Source organism: Bison bison, unplaced genomic scaffold, assembly GCF_000754665.1.
Source record: "Bison bison bison isolate TAMUID 2011002044 unplaced genomic scaffold, Bison_UMD1.0 scf7180017864227, whole genome shotgun sequence".
NCBI lineage: Eukaryota > Metazoa > Chordata > Mammalia > Artiodactyla > Bovidae > Bison > Bison bison.
In genome coordinates this window covers 1301975-1325602 of record NW_011494799.1, presented here as the reverse complement: position 1 = coordinate 1325602, position 23628 = coordinate 1301975, and the positions used below count along the sequence as shown (strand labels likewise).

Genomic DNA, 23628 nt, shown 5'->3' with positions numbered 1-23628 from the left:
AGCTGAAACTCCAATACTCTGGCCACCTCATGTGAAGAGTTGACTCATTGGAAAAGACTCTGATGCTGGGAGGAATTGGGGGCAGGAGGAGAAGGGGATGACAGAGGATGAGATGGCTGGATGGCATCACCGACTTGATGGACATGAGTTTGAGTAAACTCCGGGAGTTGGTGATGGACAGGGAGGCCTGGTGTGCTGCGATTCATGGGGTCGCAGAGTCGGAGACGACTGAGCGACTGAAATGAACTGAACTGAACTGAAACTTTCAAGTGGCATTAAGTCTAGGAAAGTTTCCTCCATAGCACTTCCTTGCTGAAACTTGTCACAATTTTTTAAGAGTACATTTATTCTATAAAAATAATGACTTATATTTACCTTGCTTCATAGTTTTTGCAGTTCTTTCATATAAATTACACCATATAAATAATCCTTTGAGATAAATGAGGCAATCATTTCATTAATACCCCACGGTTACAGGGGGGATAAGTACATTCAGCGAGGTTTAGTCATCTGCCTAAAAGTTACCAGTCCGTAAAGGCAAAGTTGGTCCTTGTCCCCATGCCTTGAACACCAAAAATCTGAGCACCCTCTGGCAGGCCACACTGTTTCTTTTCTGGCTGCAAAGTCGCCGTTAGCAGCAGCTCTTCAGAATCTCATAGCTCTTACCATAAACAAACCTTTCGATCTTTTTTATACTTGGGCAAGACTGAAAAATGAATGTTACACACACACACCCCTTGATAAACACCAATAAAGGAAAGAGTAGAATTCACACTGCCTGGTTACTTCCCTACCTAAATTTAAGATAAATAATCTATATTTCATTATAAGCATATGCTGAGACTGGAGAGATGTCAGCCACAAAACTGAAGCAGTTATCTAGATAATTCAAATTTGAGATACAGAGCAAAGACCACTCTTTTTTAAGAGCTATTGGTTTACATCCAAATTTTCCGGAGTCTTGGTCGACTCTTTTCACCAAACATCTCTCCATGGCCTTTGAACATGCCCTCTGCCCCACCCTTATCCCTTGCCACACATTCCCATAGAACTAACTCAACCCTGACCATCATTCCAGAATCAGCTCAAAGATCACTTCTCTTCAGAAAGAGTGGCTGACTTCTATCTCTACCCCTGTTGCAAATACCTCCTTGATTTGATCTCAGCAAGCAAGCCTCATCCATCCCAGTAAAGGCCTCCTCCACCGTGAAGCCAGTGAAGATGGGATTTACATCCAGAATCCGGAAAATACAAATTCTTTCAAGGGTGTGCTGCACTCATCTGTTGAAGTTTCCTACCCCAGTAACATGTCATGCTCATGACTCAGAGCCCTGAGATTAGCAAGGCAGTTCTGGGCAGTTCTTTGAGAGAAATGGCCACCAGTTTGATAAGAGACAGGCACCTGACCAATGGCTTGCCACTCGTAGAAGTGCCCTTGAGATGACAATTCTATCAAATAAAACTACTTAAGCAGAAGCCTACAGGAGTAGGTAAAAGTCAAAGATAAAATCACACTAGCCATGACTTCCTATGAAAAAAACTATTCCTGCCTGAATTGGGAGAAAGAAAAGATACCAGAAATGGGCCCAAAACAAAGGATCCCCAAACAATGTGTACGTACAATATCCAAATCCCAGGTGTGATTACCTAACCTTGTAGGAGAAATGAGGGGATGTGTCATTATTTCGTTTAGTCATTTATCCCTCCATTCAGTGATTCATCCAACAAATACGTACTGAGTCCTCAGGAGACAATGGCAAAAACAGACGTCATCCCTACCTTCATGGAACTCACAGTTTAATGAGGGAGACACAGACATCATCACACCGGAAGACAAGCCTGCATGCTCTGTAATACACACGGAAAGTACAAAAGTGGGGACTCATAGTGGGATCTTGATATACAGAAAAGTGCTTCCGTATAGAAAGTCTTACACAGAAGCCTGAAGAATGAGGTTATAGATGAATGTTTAGAGAATGGGGGGAGGAATGGACACATTTCTAGAAGCAGAACGAGCAAAGGCCCAGGAGTACAACACAGCTTAGCCAGTTAAAGGGCCATTGAACAGGCAGCGAGACAGGACTGCTAAGAACTGGAAGTAAATGATAATGTGTTGAAGCTGAGGACATAGGTAGGTAGTCCGTGTAGCGGCTTGTAGACCCCAGAAAGCATTCTGGAGGCTACCTTCAATCTAGTGCAAAGCAACTGAGGGTCTCTAAGCAGAAGGGGCCCCTGACCACATTTGTAGTGGGCTCTTTGGTGACGATGTTGTCAGTTTGAGCAAGGCACCTCCATTTGTTCAGAAAGAAACACAGTGGTTTTGTTTCTCTAGCCTGGGTACCAACTGAGCTCTAGGAAACCACTGCCTCTTTACTGCTGGAAAACAGAGCCCTCTGCAACCTATCTGGTGTGTGAACCCAGCAGCAGGGTCCCCAGTGCTGACAGAGGAGCTCTGGGCCAGCAGGTATGACACCAAAGATTGACTTTTGAGTCAGTTCTAAGAAACAGTGACTGCTCTCAGGACAGCAAGACAGCTACTCAAACGCTGCAGCAAACCTGGAAGATGACACATAGGCTCTGAATGAAATGGAGTGAGAACAGGTCCCAAGATCCATCAGCGGTCAGTTTCAGAACTGACTGGGCTACATGACATCCCCCTGAGTCCCTGTCCTGCACCCTCTGACTGGTCAGGACCTACCCATTCTGATTCCCCGTTAGAGCACTCTGCTGGCAGAACTTCTTAATGGCCTGTTTCCTCCACACAGCAGGAAGATCCACAGAGCAGAAGAAGCAGGGATCTTCAGTCACCACTTAATCACTAAGGCCTGGTACTGTGCTGGACACTTGTAAGTGCCTGGTAATGTTGGTTTGTTTCATTTGTCTTATGTTCTACAACACTGCATTGTCATTGTGGATTTTTTTTTTCAATCTCCCTCTGTGAGTTCTTTGAGAGCAATGTCACCATGTTTGCATCTGCAGTTGGCACTTGATATAGGATTGTCTGTTAAGTAATGCATAGGTAAAGGAATTAATATGAAGGCACTTCACGAATGCCAACAGCTCCACCTTCTCTCTAGAATCCTACATACCATCAGTATTCACTGATGAAAGATGCTCGCTTAACACTGACGGTTAATGCATTCCTACATTTTAATACACAATCAAAAAGAGAATGCATGTAAAAACTGCTGAACTCCAAATAAGGTCTATAACTGGGTTAATAGTAGTGAATCAGTTCCCCAGTGTTGACAAGGTATGGTGGTCACACAAGATGTTATCTTTGGGAAAGCTGAATGAAGGGAACAGGGGATGTCTCTGAATTCTTTTCACAACTTCCTGGGAGTTTAAAACAGTTTTAAAATAGATTATAATGACTCAAAAACAAATTTTAATTTTTTTGCTCTTTACCTCTTTATATATTTTCATATTTTTTACTTTTTTCATATCTATTTTGAGCACAGCTGAGAAAAATGTAATGATTTAAATGATGCTGTCACACACTACACCAGCAAACAGGAAAGATAATGCCCCAATTCTGGGCACTGTTCTTTTGGTCCTGACAGGTTGGCATTTAAAATATGCTGGGAGAGGAACAAGAGGCATTACTTTTGCCTGATTCAAGCATATCCTCGAAATGGTAGTTTCATAAACAAAGTGCCGACGGCTATGATCTTCTCTCCTCTCCTCCTTTTATCCTAAGTCAGGTCAATAAGTCTGCCTTCTGCAGAGCCCCGGTTTTGGAAGATAGAGAGCAATTACAGACTACAGGGAACTGTTAGTGGAAAACTCACAGGAAGCCAGAGTGCCTTTAAACTTCCTTCGGCAGAGCACCATTCTTTGAAAAAAATGTCAATGTTAGAAAACGATGTTTTAAACAAATGTTTAGTGTGTACACTCTCATGGTGTTCCTGGAGTTTTTAAATTACATTTTCAAGAGCCCACTGTCAGTTACATGGCTAACAATACGGGTCATGACTTCAAAAATCTGAAGCATGGTAGGCAATTTTTCTACTACTGGAAGATCTGAAAACCACCAATAAGAAATCCCTGTGTACACAGATTAAGGTGAAATTGCAGTTTATCTTAAACTGCTTAAACATGGAAGGTCAACAAGAACTTCCCCAGCATAAAAATCTGTAATTTCCAATACCATTCAATTAATAAGCTTCCTAGAAATCCATGTGATGAAAATTATGACAAACCCTGGAGATACCATAAAGTCAAATTCAAAGATAAATGACATTCCTCCATATAATCATCCTTTTTTTTTTTTCTGAAAACTGAAAACCTGTGAATAGGTACAACTAAGAAGAGTACCTGCTCAGAAGTCCCTGTGGTTTTGTGATAACCTGTTTAAATCAAGTTCAGCTCTAGGGATGGCACTGGGACATCATCTTAGCAACCCACAGGCTTGCCTGGAAAAGAGGTGGAAGGACCGTGTGTGATAACCAGGTGCAGAAGGAGAATGCCTCTCTGATGACTGGAAAAGCTCATTAGACAAGGGCATCCATCTTTACTTCTTCAGGGTAACAGCCACACACTGTAGAGACAGAATTTCACTTAATAAAAGAAAGGGAGGGGAAAGTGCAAGAATGTTTTTAATATTTGGCTTATCGATTCACGAATCAAAGAAGAAGAAACTATCATTATCTCTGGTTGTATCAGAACTGAGAAATTTCTTCCACACAATCTTTTGTGTGGCGGGAACAAAGCTTTATTCCAAAGAAAATTCACTTTAAAATATCCCCAAAGAGATAAAATACCCGCAAGATTCTACAGCTCTTTAATGCTTGCCATGGGCCAAATTGTGCAATTAGAATCAGTCACTTTAAGTGCTGAAGTCATATAATGCTAATAGATCACTTTATAATGTGAGCAGTTTTTAAAAGTCGTATTTAATTCTCCATTATCACTGGACTGAATGCTAGCTGTGTCCATACAATCGGTTAGAGATTCTCAAGTCCAGAGAAGACAGACGGCCACTTGCTAGGGCAGTGCTCTACCCTGGCTTTCATTCTGAAATCTGAATTGGAACTCTAAAATAGACCATATTTCCACTTTCTTCCTAACTGTGTTTATTTTTATTTCCAAACCAAATGACAAGGGCTCCTTTTGGTTTTGTAATTATTTTATTTCAAAAAGTACAGATTGAGACAAAATCCCCTGTGGGGTGTGTGTGTGTGTGTGTGTGTGTACGAATATGTGTGTGGTTTTCTTTAAGAAAATGAAATGAACCATAAAATAAGCCCTTAACAGTAACCTTAGAAATAAAACAAAATCATTTACAACACATGGGATTGTTGCAGGATATGTCAAGATTAGATGGTTTAAGGGAGCTCTCCTGAATGTGGAAGCAATTATCATGAAATTCATGACTCATTAGCAAACATTCCATATTGTTCCTCATTTCTGGGTCAATGTTATTAGGAAATATAGACTTAAGATTTAGCTGTTTCATTGACTTTAGAGCCAGATTAGAGATAGTTGGACCATATGATAATATAAAGCAAAGATTCTGTGCTTTTGAAGTTCTTCACTTCTCAGACATAGGCAGTTTGGTCCTGGAGTTAAGTATGAATGAAATAACCTCAAAAGCATATAGGTAAGAATGAAGTTGGTGATAGAAGGGTCGTCTGCAAATGGAAAGCAAGAGTGCACGCTGCACATACGTACTAACGGATGTCAGCTGGGATTTCGCAGACACGCTGCTTGGTATGCAAAATGGCTGGTGAACTCAAGTACCCAATACTGTATATAATGGGAACCAGATGTCTAACAGAGAGAGAAAAATATTTTATAGCAATAAATGTGACATTGACTCTTAAAGGGTTTGCTGCTTTTAAACAACTTCCCAATCTTTCCTTTTCCTCGTGCATTTTAAAGCAGATCGTGGAAAGAAACTATTTTCACATTTTTAAAGAAAAAGTGTTTAACTCGCCATGAACTTCTAAATTGCATACATAAGGAGAAATGATCTGAAAGAGATAATTTTGGAATTTATGAAAGCCCTGTGCCCCACAATGCAAAAAAAAAAATTACTAAGGCTAATAAGGCATAATTCCTCCTGCCCTTTAAGAACTTAAAATATACAAGATGTGATAAGATGCATACAGCTGTTATGGGGACATGGCCAAAGCAGGCCCTGGGAAAGGGACAAACAGTACTCTGAGGACTTAAGAGGAGGCCGAGAAAACTCCTCGGGCTGGCCGGTCCCATGAAGAAGGAGCCCTCTAACTCGTCCTGCTCTAGGCCTCCCGTTGGCTCCTCTGCATGCACCAGTGTTGCCCTGATGAAGGCCTCCAGCTCTCTGGCTTGCCACTGCACTGGTCTCCTAGCAGTTCTGCCCTCAGCTTCCCCCAACCCACTCCCAATATAACCCTCATTTTGCTGCTGGGCTTGTTGGTGTTCAGTTGCTCAGTCATGTCTGACTCTTTGAGACCCCATGGACTGCAGCACGCCAGGCTTCCCTGTCCTTCACTATCTCCCGGAGTTTGCTCAAACTCATGTCCATTGAATCGATGATGCCATTTCACCATTTCTCACCCTCTGCCACCCCCTTCTCCTCCTTCCCTCAATCCTTTCCCAGCATCAGGGTCTTTTCCAATGAATGGACTCTTCGCATCAGGTGGCCAAAGTCTTGGAGCTTCAGCTTCAGCATCAGTCTTCCTGCTGGGGTAGGGGTTCTGAAGCCTTGGTTCTATAAAGGAAGCTGGTTAAGTTGCAAGCTCTCTAGTTTGGCCTGGGTCCACATCTTGCCTTGTCATTTTCTGGTTGTGACCTTGAGGAATTCACTTATCCAACTTCTTTCAAACCTGTATTTTTTTCATCTGTAGGATGAGGATAACCAAAGTGCAGATCTCATGGGTTTGGTGTCAGGAATTGATGAAGTCTGCACAGAATGTGCTTGAAAGTCAGGACTCTGTTGGTAGAAACTCTTTTAGCTCTTCTACTATAAATCATCAGATCCAGGTTTTTAAAAGACAAAAATCTAATGTGCTTATTTTGGCGTGCCAGACTGCTCAGAGAGAAGCTGGTGTTTGCCTGCTTCTCTAATTCTTTCTCTCAATCCCCTCCCTCAAATACACGACTCTCCTCCCATCCTTGTCTGCTTATCATCATCCAAAGAGGCCTTTGGGCTCCAGCCCCTGCACATTTCCACAGGTTACCCTGCCTGACATGGATGCCTCACCTTCCACCTTCCTACACAGGCAATGCTTGCTGACCCTGCTGGTCTGCTGTCTAAGAGATCTCTCTGTCTTCCCTGACATACTATGAAAAAAAAAAAATAGTGTTCCCTTTATGAGGCCAATGGTTGCAAACTCAGGGTGCACACAGATAGCATAGCTAAGTGAAGCAGGACAAGGTGATCAGTAGGGAGCGGTGAGGACTGTGGCGAAAAGGAGAACCCCTGCCCTGGCTAAAGGGTCAGCCACTCCTCACTGCTGCCATGAGAAAATGAGCATTCAGTATTGCCAAAACTTCCATTGCTTCAAAGGAAGAAAGAAATCTACATTCTCACCTGAAATCTCCGGTCGTTAATTGTTGACACCTAAAAGGATTTTTGCTTCCCAGGTGGCACTAGTGGTAAAGAAGCCACCTGCTAATGCAGGAGACTGAAGAGATGAGGGTTTAATCCCTGGGTCAGGAAGATCCCCTGGAGGAGGAAATGGCAACCCACTCCAGTATCCTGCCTGGAGAATCCCATGAACAGAGGAGCCTGGAGGGCTATAGACCATAGGGTCACAAAGAGTCAGACAGGATTGAAGCAACTTAGCACACACGCCAAAAGTTTATTAATGCTATAACTTTAGGCCAGACAAAACCCTCTGGGGACCAAATGGCTAACTGTATGCAGACCTTGGCTCTTGAGTCACCAGACTTAGGGATTTCCTTACAGGTGCACCCCTCCGTTCTTTGCCTATAATTGTTAGCACACCTACTTCTCCAAGAAGGACAAGGAGTATGTTGGGCGTGCTTTGTCTATCCAATGCCTGTAGCGAGTGGCTCAAAAAAGCATCTCAGAGAAGTTTACACTGATGTTTCCTGAGTCTGAAAGACAGGGTAGGGTCTGCAGGTGGGAGGTCGTTCCAGGCAGGTAAAGAATCAAGGAGTTCCCATTCCAAATGTCCCTCTTTCTAAAGAGAAAAGATTTTATAGATATCATAAGCCTTGGTCAGTATCTGACTTCCTTAGAACTGTCTGGGACTCTTCCTACAAAGTTTCAAAGTCTACTCCATGATTAGCAACACTGGAATCAGCCCTAAAAAGATAAACCTAGTCTACACAGCCTACATATAAACTTAATCTGTACCTGGCATGCAAGTGAATAACTCAATGAATGAGCTAAATCTTCCTGCCAGAACCCCAACTCAAGTGTCAGACATGACACTGTCTTAATTTTGTTGGAAGGTGACCAGAGAGCAAATGCTGGATCAGAGACAAGCTGTCTCTGAAACTGTGGACAAGAAAAAGAAAATAGTGAAGACTGAGATGTGGACAACTTAGAAGATCCAGCAAAAGCGATGACAGTATATTTTTTTTAACTTTTTGAATGCCCACAGTCTTTAATCTGATGAGGTCCTTACTTCAAGGGATGAAAAGTAGAAGTGCTAATCATTTCATTACATCCAACTCTCTGTGACCCCGTGGACTGTAGCCTGCCAGGCTCCTCTGTCCATGGGATTCTCCAGGCGAGAATACTGGAGTGGGTTGTCATTCCCTTCTTCAGGGCATCTTCCCAACCCAGGACTGAACCCAGGTCACTTGCAATGCAGGTAGATTCATTTACCGTCTGAGCCACTTAGGGAATTATCATTCATAAATGCTTGGCTGTAAGTATGTCCATTGCAGCTTTGTTTACAATGTTGAAAAAATATAGGAATTGTTACATGAGAGCAGTAATAGAGGATTTACTATTGTTAGTATTTATTAATTAATAAACTATTATTAATAATTTACTGTTATGAATGACTATTATTAACAACAGGTGAAATCTACTGAACTCTTATTTATGTGGCAAGCTGTGTACTTGGAATGTTGGGTTCCTTTTATCACTTAACCATAATGTTCTATCCATCTTACAGATGAGGACTCTGAGACACAGATGAGGACTCTGAGTGTTTAAATAATTGGTCTGAATCACATAGCACAGGCATTTGAACTCAGTACTTATTTAATACCAGAGCTTAAGCAGGATCTTCCCCTTCTCCTGTAAATAACTGACATCCACTGTGGTCACTGTGAAGTCACCAAAATTATAATCTAGGAGAATATAGGATGATACAGACAAGACTGCTATAAGGTGGAAAAAGCAGGTTACAGAAAAAGTTCATCTTGCTCTGGCAATGTTAGAGGAAAATATCAGAATCTATCAGACACTGCTCCATCACTGAAGAAGGATTTGAAGTGAGAAGAAAGACTATCTCACAAAAATCACTGCAGGTCAGTGCCAGATACAAGGAGTACCTCTAGCATCCTTCCATTTGTTCCTCTGCTTCTCACCCTCTGTCTCGTTTACTTGTCTCTTGCAAACCACCTTCTTCTGTAATCCCACCTCAGTGTAACCCAGCTGGGGCCTGAGATTCCCCCTCGTCCACTTAGCTGGGGTCTGGAGCTAGAGTTCTCTAACAACTGATCCACAAAACAGTAAATGGCCAAGAGGAAAGCACTGTCCATCTAAGAAATAATTCTATTGTTTGTAACTAAAAACCAAAAATATGTGGCAAAAAGATGGGAAAGACCCACATCAAGGTATTAACAGAGTTTAAATACACATTTTTCTGCTTATGTTTGCTTCTCTATGCATTCTAAGTTTTCTACAGCAGATATAAATTATAGCTGAACAGCAGACCCCACCTGAAAGTTGTTGCATGTAGAGCAAGACCTCACCTTGAAGATGTCAAAGTTGTATTGATGGGACTTCCCTGGTGGTCCAGTGATTAAGCCTGTGTCTTCCAATGCATGGGAAGCAGGTTCGATCCATGGCTGGGGAGCTAAGATTCCACGTGCCTTGCAGCCAAAAAAACAAAACATGAAACAAGCAATATTGTAACAAATTCAAAAGACTTTTAAAAATGGTCCAAATTAAAAAAAAAAAAATCTCTAAAAGAAAAAAAAAACAAAAAACTTGTATTGTTGGAGATGGTAAACATTAACTGCACCCAGGCCATTGCTCCATAACTACACGCTGAGCTAACGGCTCCTAGGATAGACAAGCCAGAGCAGAGAAGAAAGGCGTGAGCTACATGGAATGTAAGACATCACTGCAGAAGGCAAGAGACAGTGTCCATAAAAGGGGAAACCAAAATGAAAATACATATTTCAAACAATCAGGTGGAGAATGGACAAGGAAAAGCAGGTTCATTGCTTTGGTCTGAAAAATGGCGGTGTGGTTGCAGGTAGCGAGGAAGCAGAACAAGAAGCAAGGCTTTTCCACGCACAGAAAGCAAAGCTGAAGTGCTGCCGGGGGAGATGAAGGGATGGAAAGATTGTTAGGCCCACAGAAGGTACAGTACACAGAAGACTGGGACAGTAGTGGAACCACGGTGGAGCAGGAGAAGAACAGCAAAGAAACCGGAGAATGCAACACCGAGGACATTTGGGCTGAAATAAAGCTGGCAAGCACCCCCAGTTCAGAGTTAGGAATGTCACCCACTGCGGTCTTATTTATCTTTCAATTCTCCTCAATCACACTCTGCTGGTGGCCTTTCTGTAGGCAAGTGTTCATCTTGTCTATCACTTGGTGCTTATTTCCCTATCATCCTGCTCACCTGGAGAATAGATATTTCATTCCTTTTCACTAATTACTTCCTTGAATTTTTTACAACCCCAACTAGACAGGAAGCTCCTGGAGACTGGAATGCTATGATGAGAGATCGGCAATTTTAAGAGGTGTCCACAAGCTTTCTAACGCTCTTCAAATCCAGAGAACGGGTCTATGTGCTCTCGCCTTGAATCTGAGCTGACCTGAGTGACTGGTGGACCCGTGATGGATGTGCCTGGGCTAGGACAGAAAAGGACGTTCCAGCCTTTGCCTTGTTCTCTTGGGATGCTGTCTTTGGAAACCTGAGTGTCCAGGAAAGGAGCATAAGAGCAATTCTGTCAGGAAGCTCAGGTCACAGGGAATGAGCAAGCGCTCCAGCTGACAGTCCCAGCGGAGAAAGCAGCGGAGAACGCAGTGGAGAAGGGCTGGCATCAACCATCACACCTGTGAGCGAGGCGGTCTCAGTGGTCACTCCAGTCTCTGCCATCTCATCCTTCTGGAAGGCTCTTTGAGACCCACCCAGCTGAACCCTGCAAACCCTCAGAACCATGACGGATAATATAAAATGTCTGTTGTGGTTTTATGTGCGTATATGTCAGGGTGAATCTCTCGTGTAGAAACAGATAACTGGAGCAGGCACGGTTGGTTCTCAACAAATACGTGTTACATTTCATTCAACAGCAGACTAGGGATGGCAACGTTGTCTTTTGATCTTTTTCTCCCTTTTTGTCTTTCTCTCCATTATTTTCTGTTCTATAATCAGGCTCTCCTTATATCCTCAGTCTCTCTCTCTTTCTTTCTCTCTCTCCAAATCCACAATTGTCCCCGTGGAAAAGAGCTCCATCCAGAAAGCCAGGCTTCTCTTCATACCTATAAAAGGCTTTTCCCTCTCTCTTTTGGAGTGTAGGTGCACGTGTGTGTGTGTGTGTTACTTGTTCAGTCATATTCGACTCTTTGCGACTTCATGAACTGTTACCCACCAGTCTCCCCTGTCCATGGAATTCTCCAGGCAAGCATACTGGAGTGTGTTGCCATTCCCTTCCCCAGGGGATCTTCTAACCCAGGGATTGAAGCTAGGTCTCCTGCTTTGCAGGCAGATTCTTTATCGTCTGAGCCACCAGGGAAGTCCTCTTTTGGTGTAAAAGAGCCCAAATTCTTCATTAAAAAAAAATTGTTCTCCTTTTCCTGTTCTTTGCTGACTTTAGTCCTCCTTCCCCAATGATCTTTGAGTCTTGGGTGTACTTTTCAGGTTGTAAAGATTAGGAGCAAGCTTCTCTAGCTGTTATGCTCTTGGTCATAACCTTACCCACACCTGGAAAGCACAGCTGTTTTGGCCACCTTGGGATCGTCCTGTGGCTGTCCCACCTGTCGGCTGCAGAAGTCCCAGCTCGCTTCCCCAGGCAGTACAGGGGGTCCGCAGGCAGCAGCCACATCAGGAGCCTGAAGGGGTAGACAGCAAGCAGGGTGGTCAGAACCGCTGTGATGAGGGTGCTGAGTGCCGCTTCCAAAGAGGTCTCATGGGAGAGATGCTCGGACGTTGTAATCTGGAGATGACTCACCTGGCCTGGAGAGGCACTGACTGTGTCACCTGAATGGTCACCGAACAGCTGAAAAAGAACGGAAGCTGAGAGATAGGCAAAAACCAGACCAGAAGATTCCCCAGCCCCTTGTGCGCAAGGGTGTGCGTTCCATCTGTGCTGCCCCCCGAGGAGCAGCCCGCGCTGGGACCTGGAAACACCACCTGTGATAAGCCCATGTGGGCGCACACTGACGGAGCCGTGCGGCTGCAGGAACGCACGGGGATTCCGGAGGCGCATGGAGCTGCCCAGCAGAGAAAGGAAAAAGCCACCTCCAGGAATGGCAAACACGCTGCTAAAAGGACCACGTGCAGGCTTGGCCCAGCACACCAGCAGCAGGCAAAGTAATATCATCTCAGGTCAAGGAGAAAACCCACAGCCCAAAATAGACACCCTCCCCAGTTGCCGCTGGGTCTAAAATTATACCATCGAAGATTTATTCCTTTGCACACCTCACTTTCCCTGGGGGCCAGTCTGGGTGGGGGCAAGGACAGGCACCCATATGTCTTCACATAAAGGTGTAAAAGGCCTGACAGCTCCGGGAGTTATGTGGGGGCGGGAAAGGAAGGGAGGTGTTGAAAGGAGTGGAACAAGGCAAAGGAAGTGTTGGTGAGGAATACCAAAAGGAAACTTCTCCTATTTCAGAGTTTTACCCAGAAGGAAGCTAGCTGGCAGCTACATCATAAAACCAAGGCCTGAGCGATTTGCCAGTAAATCTGAACCATGCATGTAAACAATTCAAATCATTCATTCCTTGAAATGCCTTTATAATATATCATTATGCAGAGCTGGACACGCCTCTGCTTCAAATTGCTCAAAGGGTGGTGGGGTAAGGGGTGGGGAAGGGCAGGCGGAGGGAGGGGGAACAAATGAACGGGCGATTAGAAAGTATAACAAGAGGAAACAGAGAAAATGTCAGACTGGCACACAAAAGGAAGCTACAGGCAGGTAATCAGACCATCCTCAATCAAAGGCACCATTTCTGGGGCAAGATGTTCTCAGAAATTCAGGCAAGGCCTCTGTCTTTACACACAAAAGTTTGATTAACCTGACCCTAGAAGATTAAGCTGTAAGCAAAATAAAAACAAATAATCACTATTGATTATTTGTAGACCTCCAGTCTACTGTCCCAACAGCAACCAGCTCCATCCTCTTCTATCTTTAAAGTCCTTAAAATATAGACAAGAATGTCAGAAAGGTACGCCCCCATCCTCCTTTCTTAAGCTACCTCTGGGGCAGAAAGCCAAGTACACGGATGCCATGGATGAGCGTTAGGTAGAGGCAAGACTCCAAATAGGGAACAGTAGAAGGATAAAAGTGAAAGACAAGGAAAGAGAGCAGAGTGCTGCGAATGAGAAACGTGTTCACACCATTCGGCCATTTATAAAGGGCTGTCATTTAACCTGACCTCCAGTCCTCCCAACTCAGTGAAGAAAGGAAGTTTTAGTCCTCTTTGTATGAATGAGAACACGGTGAATGAGAGAAATTCGGCGACTTGGCCAAAGTCATACAGTTGGGTATTTAGGGACATGGACAGGTCTCGAAAGCTGAGTCTAACTGAATAAATGCCCTATTCCTTCTACTCTAATAGTCTTTGGAGTTACTGAACCCAGGGATTCAAGAAATGTTCCTCCTGGGTCTGTTGGTAATACACTGATGATTTCTGTAACTAAGATTTCCCTTCTTAGCCTTGATTCATTTTTTTACTCAGCCACAACTGAATCTCAACCAGAGCCAGGCCTTGATCTAGGAATTGAAATGCACCTACGTGGGGATTTCACATAGATGACTCCATGATGGTCAATCTCAAATGTCCCCTTTACAGATGGATATTTCGCCAGGCGACCTCAAGTGGCCCCTGGCATCCTTTCCTAGTGACAATTGTCTAATTTCCCCAGAATGTGTAAGACATCTGAAACAATGTAGATCCTATCTTTATCCACTGTTTTACTACTTGTCTTCTCTCTCTCTAGAAAATGAGGTCGTTCAGAACAAGGACCTTCTCTTATTCAAAGCTGTCTCTCCAACACTTAAAACAATTCCTGCCCAGAATAGGTGCTTTAAAATATCTGTGTAATAAATGACGCTGAAAATCACAGAGAACTTTTTCCAGTGCCTACTATGTGTCCAAAGCAGTATGAGACTGTTTGCCTCAGCCCCAGTCCAAGGGGGCTTAAAATTTAATCAAGATTATACATGTCTAAATAGAAAGTACATGAAGAAGATGGGATTTTAATAATGGCAGAGAAAGGACCTGGAAGAATTAAAGCTCAATTTGAAATGCCTGTACACTGTACCACTTAATGCAAGAACAAGAGCCATCTTGTGATAATAAAAGGTAACAAATTTAAAATGAATAAAAGGAAACACTTTTTTAAAACAGCATATAATCTACCTGTGGAATTCACTGCCGCAGGATATTATTGAGGCAAATAGTCTAGCAAGATTCAAGAAAGGATTAGACATTTATATGAATAGGAATAATATTGGCAGTTACACTAACTAGGTTAAAAAGTTACAAGGCATGTCCGTCCTGGGCTCCAGGGCATAACTGCTCACCAGCTGGGGTGAGGAAGGAATTTCCCCTTGTGATAGAGCATTGCATAATTGGCCAGATGCACAATGGCTGGTATTTTTGCAGTCTTCTGTAACAGAGGTAGAGACCACTGCCCAGGGGAAGTTTCTGCAGAAGTCAGACCAATGACCTCTTACCATGGTTATTTCTGTCTTCCTGTTATACAGTCCTGAATAGAAGGTAGAGAAAACACATAAATTTGGAGGGAATTTTTACCTGAAGATTTTTCAACTTCAGAAAACAGAAAAGGTAAAAATAACTTTCTTCTTTTTCATGATGAAACTATCTCAGAAAATGAAATCGTACTCTAGCTGTAATCTTATTAGTGGCATAGCCAACAGCTCTAGGAGGCTACCTGTGCAATTCCAAACCTCAGCAGGAGTCCTGGGAAAATCGTGTATAAGGGCATCATCCATCCATCTTTCACAGCCATCTAACACTACGCCTTCTGCGTGTGCACTTAACACATATGTGTTTAATGAAAGTGCATTTTTGCAGATGTGGGAGGAAAGCTGTTCATAATGCAGTCCACTCACATTGTGAAGCTTTTCTCTTTGTTAGAGAATCAGTTACACTGCCAGGCACTTCCTTTAATTCTTATAATGCATGCATGCGAGTGCTCTAAGTTGCTTCAATAGTGTCCAACTCTTTGCAACCTTATAGACTTGCCTGCCATGGGTTTCTCCAGGCAAGAACCTTGGAGTGGGTTGCAATGACCTCCTCCAGGATCTTCCCAACCCAGGGATCGAACTTGCGTCTCTGACATCTCCTGCACTAGCAGGCAGGTTCTTTACCCCTAGTGCTACTTGGGAAGCCCCTTAAAATGCATATTCTCCATTTTTTCTTCATCCTAATGTGAAAAAACCAAAAAGGCAGTTGTTAGCCATGCATTGGAATACAAGTCTCCTTAATAACATGTGATCACATTAAAGAAAACATCAAAACTAAATTATTCATTATACTAACTTACTTTACAAATCTTAGCTATGCACGTGCAGACAAGACTCCAAAGAAATGGTATCAGTGTTTGAATAATTTAAGAAAAAATATCTCCCATATTGCGGGACAAAGAACATTCTGCAAGCCAAAACATAAAGGGTAATTTTAATTTAAATCCTCAAACCAGAAATGAACCCAAAAGGTTTCAAAGATCTCTAAATAAGAGTAGATAGATATACAATAAAGTGTACATATGGTAATACGATGGGATCTTGTTACTCAGGGATTCCTCATCTGTGTGTTCACTCAATCAAAATTTGATCCACAATTAGATGAATGTGTGGGTTCAGTACCCACTGCTATGGAAGGCTAATTGTACTACATCATCTTATATAAAGGGTTTGAGCATCTGCAGATTTTGGTATCCTCAGAAATACAGGAAACTATCCCAGATGGAGACGGAGAAACAACTGTATTCGTGGTTTTTTTCTGGAGAGAAAGAATCAGAGATGGACCGTAGTTATCATTAGTATTTTCAAATATGTTCTCACACAAGGTATGTTAAGAATCACTGGTCTAGGACCCATCCTACAACAAAATTCTCAAGTCATTTTGGACACAATCTTTTCCATCTGTGTATAAAAGTTGCTCTCATAAGATTTGCTTCCTTACATTCAATCATTAATACTTAATGATTGATACATGGGATCTAATTCCCACCCAGAGGAAACACCTTAAACATTTAAGGGTTCTTTTAGACAGCTATCTGTCATTTTATTTAGTGTAGGATGAATCTTTTCAAGTTTGAATGTTTTCTCTTGGTTTAAGTTTTCCTACTTACTTTTTCATGTGGTTACCATTAAGATTAGGGCTCGTCAGATTTTTATTTATTGGTGTTGGGTTGTTTTTGATTTGGGGTGTTTTTTTCTCTATTTTTGGTGGCTAATGCTTGTTTTTTACTTGAAATTAATCACATAGCACAAGGAATTGTATGTTGTAGAAGGTCTGTTGCCAACTAGGATGGGGTTCAAATTTCACTCCAGAAGTATTACTTTAGATAAACCAATTCCTATGACTCTCTTTCCTCCTCTGTAAATTGGAGCTATAATAAATTTGGCTTAATCTGATGAACAGATTAAAGGAAACACGACTATAAAGCATGTGCCACATTGCCTATCATATATTAAGCAGACAATAAATTTCATCTACTTTATAACTGTGGATATTTTGCCTACATATTTGTAATCATTAAGAATGCATATCCTATTTCAATGTTATTATATCAGCTGCATAACAGTAAATATAAAGAAAATATTTTATACTTCCATTTTCCATATTGGTAGGTTTATATTAGGTTCTAACTATTGTAAGCAATAGTTTGATGAACATCTTCAAGCATTATCTTTTTAGTTCTGAGAACAGACTCCTAGAAGTAAAATTATTTAGTCAAGCGTTGTTAAAAAAAAGCCAGTGGCTCTTGACACATGTGGTCAATTGAGGTTCCAAAAGGGTTTTGCAAATGTACCCCCCTCTCAGCCATATAGAAGTGTCAGTTTCACGACCCTTTGGTGAATAACGGGAATTACTATTTACCAGTAACAAAATAATAATGAAAAGACTCTGTACAAGCAAGCTCTGGTGTTTCCAGATCTAGGAAAATAAATATTCTGTGAATGGTACAAATTTCCATTGCTTCAGCATCAGTGAGTTTCCTTCCAAGTGTTTTCTCAAAGTGTTGCATATAACCTCTCAGAAACTTTCCAGCTCACAGTCACACACCTTGTAGTTTTCAGGCTGAGTGAAGTCACAGAGGGGAAGGCAGTTTCCTGGTTTTCCTGCCAGCTGTCCAGTGGTCCCATGAAAACCAGCGATCCAACTGTCACCACTAGCATGAAGGCACGGCATGCAGGACCATTCCCAGAGGAAATGGGACCTGGTGAGACTCATATATAAATATTTTCTTGCAAGGTGGAATACTGGAGACTGACAGCCCCATCTGACCACAAAACCTGGAAGGTGTAACCCAAGGAGGCATATCACTTGAGCCTTGAAAGGAATAATCTGAGGAGGAACAGTTGGTTTGTGCAGCTTTGCTAGAGACTAAATAATAGCTGGGTTTGTGGAAGGAGAGGAAAGAAAAGAAAGAGAATACTCTGGCCTTTGGTGGCGAGTTACTGCATGTGAGAGCTGAGGGATTGACAACGTCGAAATGGAAATTTTCTTCCTCAAGGTGACCAAATAGAGGCTTTTTCTTCCCTTTCCACATCAGTGTCCTGCTGACTCCCTCTTTCTCTTTAAACAAATCTTGAGGAGCCCCAGTTTTCACTTGAAATCTATGTGGGCATTGTTCTAACAAGAAACCATCTGACCTCCCTGCTCATCCACACCAAACTCTTCAACAAGAAATCTCTTTTAAGATGCTATCACTTAGGAGGCTAGTTCAGCAGCATCTCCTGGCTCACTCACAATGCAATATTCACAGAAAAAGTAAAAACCAGAGTTGGGCTCTTTTGACATTTATAGATGGCGTAGCGTTATTTGTTAAATTCCAGAACCTGGTGTAGGGTAAACAGGCTAAAAGGATTAGTGACTCCAAAGGTGGGGATCATTGGCATGGATGCCTGCACATCTGGGTATGAAGTACACCCAAAAGCAAGCAACATGGTAGAAGGGATAAAGACTCAGCCTCCCATCAATACTACCTGCATGACCCTCCACAAGCAATGAACCTCTCTGGGCCTTTGTTTCTACTCTGTTAAATGGAGACAGCAACACCTGCCTCGCAGAGTTATATCAGGAAAGTGCCAGCTCCCAGTATAGGGGAGATCTTTATGTCCACGGGCTTCCCTGGTGGCTCAGAGGGTAAAGTGTCTGCCTGCAATGCTGGAGACCTGTGTTCGATCCACGGGTTGGGAAGATCCTCTGGAGAAGGGAATGGCAACCCACTCCAGGACTCTTGCCTGGAAAATTCCACAGACAGTGGAGCCTGGTAGGCTACAGTCCATGGGATCACAAAGAGTCACACAGGACTGATCAACTTCACTTTATGTCCACACACGTGTGTCTACATGCATATGTGAGTACATGTGTACATGCATTTGAGTTTTTGAAAATCAATTACTCCTCTCCCTCTTTACAGCTCGTAAGGTGAGTTTTGAAAAGTCAATCAAGAAAGGAAGGAGAGAAACATATTTTCCTCTCCAAGAAAAATCAATTAAATGTCAAATATGAACTGTTCCTGGGAGTAAATTTTTTTAATGGGTTAAAGGCTTGGCCATTACAGACCTCCAATATGTAATTTCTAAGAAAGGACCAGGTAATATTTTTTTTAATTAAGTGGAAGATAAAATGCTCGAACCAGTGGATCCATTCAGAAACCACTTTTTTAGCCATTTTCCGGAGCTTCCCGATTGCATCATGCCTTTTAAGAGTCCTGATTTAATAGCACTTTACTTTAAACCTTCATTTGTGAAAAGCATTGATTTATGATAGGGCTGAGTAAAGCAATGGTATCTTAAGCAATAATGATTTCAATTATTGGACTCTCACCAATGGGCATTATTCTGACTTACTCTCCATTCTTTCCCCATTTTGATTCACTGTAAGAGAATAGATATAATTTTGGAAAGTTCCCGCACAAACATAATATCAGAAAGAAAGGTGTAGGCAGATGGACTGCTGTACCCTTTTTGATGATGTGAGGGTGTTGCGTTTTAATATGCTTTGACAAACTAGAGCCCCAGTGAGCTCCTATCCGATACCACGAGGATTATCCAGAACTCCAAGACCACTCTAATGCCCCTGGAGCACAGAGAAGTCATAGCAATAAACATAGTAAAGACCAACCCTCCAAGCCTAGTACCTAGAAGCGCACTTTCTCTTCACGGACCTGGAGAAAACAGTTAAGCCCACACTTAGATCTGTAACTCCATTTGAAACTAGCATTGATGCAAAGCAGACCAAAGATTCCCTCCTGATCTGAAAGCCTGTCCCGTGGACCAGGCTGGTAAATTAAAAAGTGAAACTGGCCTGGAGTCATATGCTAGGGAATGGTGGCAACTTGGAAGGAGCCCTGAGGAATGGGGGCAGCTGCTCCTGCGCCTCAGCTAAGCCTCACCACGTGCAGCTGTGGCCCAAAGCCTGCTGCATCTCAGGTGTCATAAGAATCCAGAAACCCACACTGCTATGTGAAGCTGAAGTTTCTCCCTTTCTGAAGGTTAGACAAGCACTGGCCAAACTGAGCCCAGAGGCCAACTCTGCTCAGATTCCTAGTGGGTGCACAAGTGGTGGATCCATCTAGTTACTGGGGGCAGGGGGGAAACATGCCACATCTTTTAAAAATTATCACAGTGTTTTTATTCCACTATTTCACAAACATTTAACAGAAATATGTGCGAAGAACTACATGCTGGGTGAAAGTGAAAGTCACTCAGTCATGTCTAACTCTTTGCCACCCCATGGACTATACAGTCCACGGAATTCCCCAGGCCAGAATACTGGAGTGGGTAGCCTATCCCTTCTCCAGGGGATCTTCCCAACCCAGGGATCGAACCCAGGTTTCCTGCATTCTGGGAGGATTCTTTACCAGCTGAGCCACAAGGGAAGCCTGGGTACTGGGAAGCAAAAAAAGAACAGTACCTTTTATCTGCCATCAAGGAACTGACAGTCTAGCATGTATATACAGGAACTATGGAGGGCTTCCCTGGTGGCTCAGCTGGTAAAAAATTCACCTGCAATACAGAAGACCCTGGTTAGATTCCTGAGTCTGGAAGATACCCTGGAGAAGGGATAGGCTAACCACTCCAGTATTGTTGGGCTTCCCTGGTGGCTCAGCTGGTAAAGAATCTGCCTGCAATGCAGGAGACCTGAGCTCAATCCCTGGGTTGGGAAGATCCCCTGGAAAAAGGAATAGCTACCCACTCCAGTGTTCTGGCCTGGAGAATTCCATGGACTGTACAGTCACAAAGAGTCAGACACCACTGAATGACTTGCACTTTCACTTTTCATGGAGGATTTAGGGTTTAAAATTTTGAGAAGAAATAACCTAACATTGGGGTTCAATCTATCGCATTCCTTTTTTGTATTTAGCTCCCTTGATATCTTTTAATTAAGTTAGTTTGTCCCTATTCTGCTTTGAAGCTTTCTTTGAATTTGAGGACTACTGCCAGGATTTCTAAAGTCCATGTTGGGTGAATTCCCATTAAAACCCCAACAATGATTGGAAGGGAAAATTCCAATTGTACCTTGACAGTTCATTTCCATCAAATCAACTTTACAGATTTCTTAGTTTGGTTCTGTTAACTGGATGCTTGTATCATTTGAATCTAGCTAGTCTGTGCTGCTATAGTTTTTATGAGAGCTGACCAGCAGATGCTTTATGTATTAATCCCTCTGGAAAATCACCTCAATAACTTTTTTAACTTTTGGTTGGGGAAGCGGGGAATTATAGAAATCCAAAGACACAAATGAAAGCATTTGGGTCCAACCACTAGAATTTTTTTGGTCTCACATTTGAAAAATGATGTGCTTAATTGCTTTACAGAAGAAAATCAGATCAAAGTTAAGATTCTTCTTTTTAAACTTTGTAATTATTTTTCAGACTCCTACTTGAAATGCATTAAAGTACTTCCACTGAAATGTATATGGCTTTTCCCCTCTTTCTGTTGAATTTGCTTTGACTTTGTTGGGTTGCTTCCATCGCCTTCTTTGATGGCACAGCCTGAAAGGAAAGTCCTCAAACATCACCATCATTGGCATGATACAGACACATAAAACCCGTGGGGCATGGTGCTAAGAGCTGGGCACTGCATGGATTTAAAAACAGCATTTGATACATTCTGCAGCTCAAAAACAGGCAATTACGGGAGGTGTCATTTCCTTGTTTGTTTAGAATTCTCAGTCAACCCTTTGCCTACAGATCCTTTTTCCATCCTCTCTTTCTCAGCCTGTCCCCTAGTAGGTCGTGTACAGCTTCTCAGGGAGCACTGAATCACAGGTAGCACGCTCTGCCGGCTGTGGGTACCAGATGTCGAGGCGCATCTGACCCTTTGCACTTGTTTGACACAGCAGGCAATTCTTACAAAGTAACTATCTTTCTTAGTTGAAGCTACTTTGCTGACTCATCTCCAAACACGTTATGTGACAGATGAAGGAGAAGAGACTGAGAGTGAGGAGCTGACTTCCCCGGGTCACACAGTTAGCACTTACGACTTTCTTAGAGTGTTCCCCTCTCTGCAACTCACAGTCATAGAACTGTAGGAACCATGTCTCAAACAGAAATTTACTTTGGCCTCACAATAAAAACTAACGTAGGATAAAAGTGTGGATGGGCTCCGTTTTGTGCCAAGAGCTTGCTCATCAAAGACAGAGATTCAGCAATGAGTGGGAAGCAGTCTAATCCTGATCCAATCGCCTGTTGATAATCCATCCTCCCTGAGTTGATGCCCAGACAGATCACTGACTGAATGTTGCCTAGACTGTAAGTGGAGGAACTTTAGAACTTTCTTCCTAACTTTTGTTTTACAGAGGAGGAAATCGAGGCCCCTAAAAACCTTAAAAGCTAATTCACCCCAGAGGCAGATCTAGAACCTACAATGCTAATCCCTGAGCTGTGTTCACTTCCATGCCTCCACCTAATTTCTGATTGCAACCTAACATGGGAGCCCAACCTGTCTCATGGATTACCCACATCTTCTCTGTCATCCTTCAGGTAAGTTAGTTTGTCCCTGTGCTCTGCTTTGAAGCTTGTGTTTTAATTTGAGAACTAGTCCCATGAGTACTAAAGTTCATGTAAGGTACACTCCATTAAAATCCCCAACAGCAGACAGTAGTCCCGGGACCCAGAGTTTAGCATGCGGTGACCGGCACAGTATACACATGGGCCCCAAGGGACAGAGACTGGGGAAGTCTCAGGAAAGAGGAGCAGATGATGAATGGAATCTCCATTCCCGGCTCTTGGGTCCCGCCAAGGTCTGGGCTAAAACATGGAAATTGACAAGTACACAGACCAGCATATACCCACAGCTCTGACTTTTTCAAGACAAACACAGAGAAGTGGAAAAATAGAGACTGAGATACTGAGGTTAGTGTCTGTACTTTTATCAGACTAGTGGGTTTTTAAGACTTTCTGCTGCTGCTGCTAAGTCACTTCAGTCGTGTCCGACTCTGTGTGACCCCATAGACGGCAGCCCACCAGGCTCCCCCATCCCTGGGATTCTCCAGGCAAGAACACTGGAGTGGGTTGGGTTGCCCTTTCCTTCTCCATTAAGACTTCCTAGAGATATATTTAAAATAGTAGCTGTGGAGAAGGAAATGGCAACCCACTCTAGTATTCTTGCCCGGAGAATCCTATGGACAGAGGAGCCTGGTGAACTATAGTCCATGGGATCGCGAAGAGTCAGACACTACTGAGCAACACACACACACACACACACACACACACACTGTTCCTAGAGATTCCAGCTTAGCCTGAGGATGAGCCGTCCTGTGCAAAACAGAAACAGTCACCCCTCACCCAGAGGATCCTTAAGCAGCTAAGGTCAACCTAAGGGTTTCACTTTGCTTTCAAGCTTACAATAGCCTCTGGATCCTGGAGCAAACCGTTATACCAGTTCAACCTCAGCACCAAATCAGGTTCAGTGGACTTGATACAGTGTTTTTCTCACATCAAGTTCAAACCTCTGGAAATAGACTTTGGTTGCTAAAAGATAATCACAGTTATACCATTGTCATTAATTTGAGAAAAGATGAAATGTATTAATATTTGTATGTATTTA

The 23628-nt window shown here is 42.8% G+C and overlaps 1 protein-coding gene across 12 annotated transcripts in view; it reads right to left on the bottom strand.

The window, feature by feature from the left end:
• The window catches only part of LOC104992877, an 82001-nt gene that overhangs the window by 23090 nt on the left and 35283 nt on the right, over positions 1-23628 (bottom strand). For 2 of the 12 annotated variants that reach the window (XR_825760.1, XR_825761.1), the window contains exons 2-3: positions 12128-12202; positions 8769-10008 (exon numbers count right to left, since the gene is read on the bottom strand). Coding sequence is in view for 7 of the 12 variants with exons in the window: in XM_010845883.1 (XP_010844185.1) it covers positions 8019-8135; positions 9889-10008; positions 12128-12202; positions 12322-12369; positions 12504-12518 (375 nt within the window). In the remaining 5 variants the exon portion in view is untranslated. Of the gene's footprint in view, positions 1-201; positions 4541-7754; positions 8136-8768; positions 10009-11875; positions 12203-12321; positions 12370-12503; positions 13009-23628 lie in introns of those variants that run through there. The other 10 variants (XR_825757.1, XR_825759.1, XM_010845884.1 and 7 more) reach the window with 9 other exon arrangements.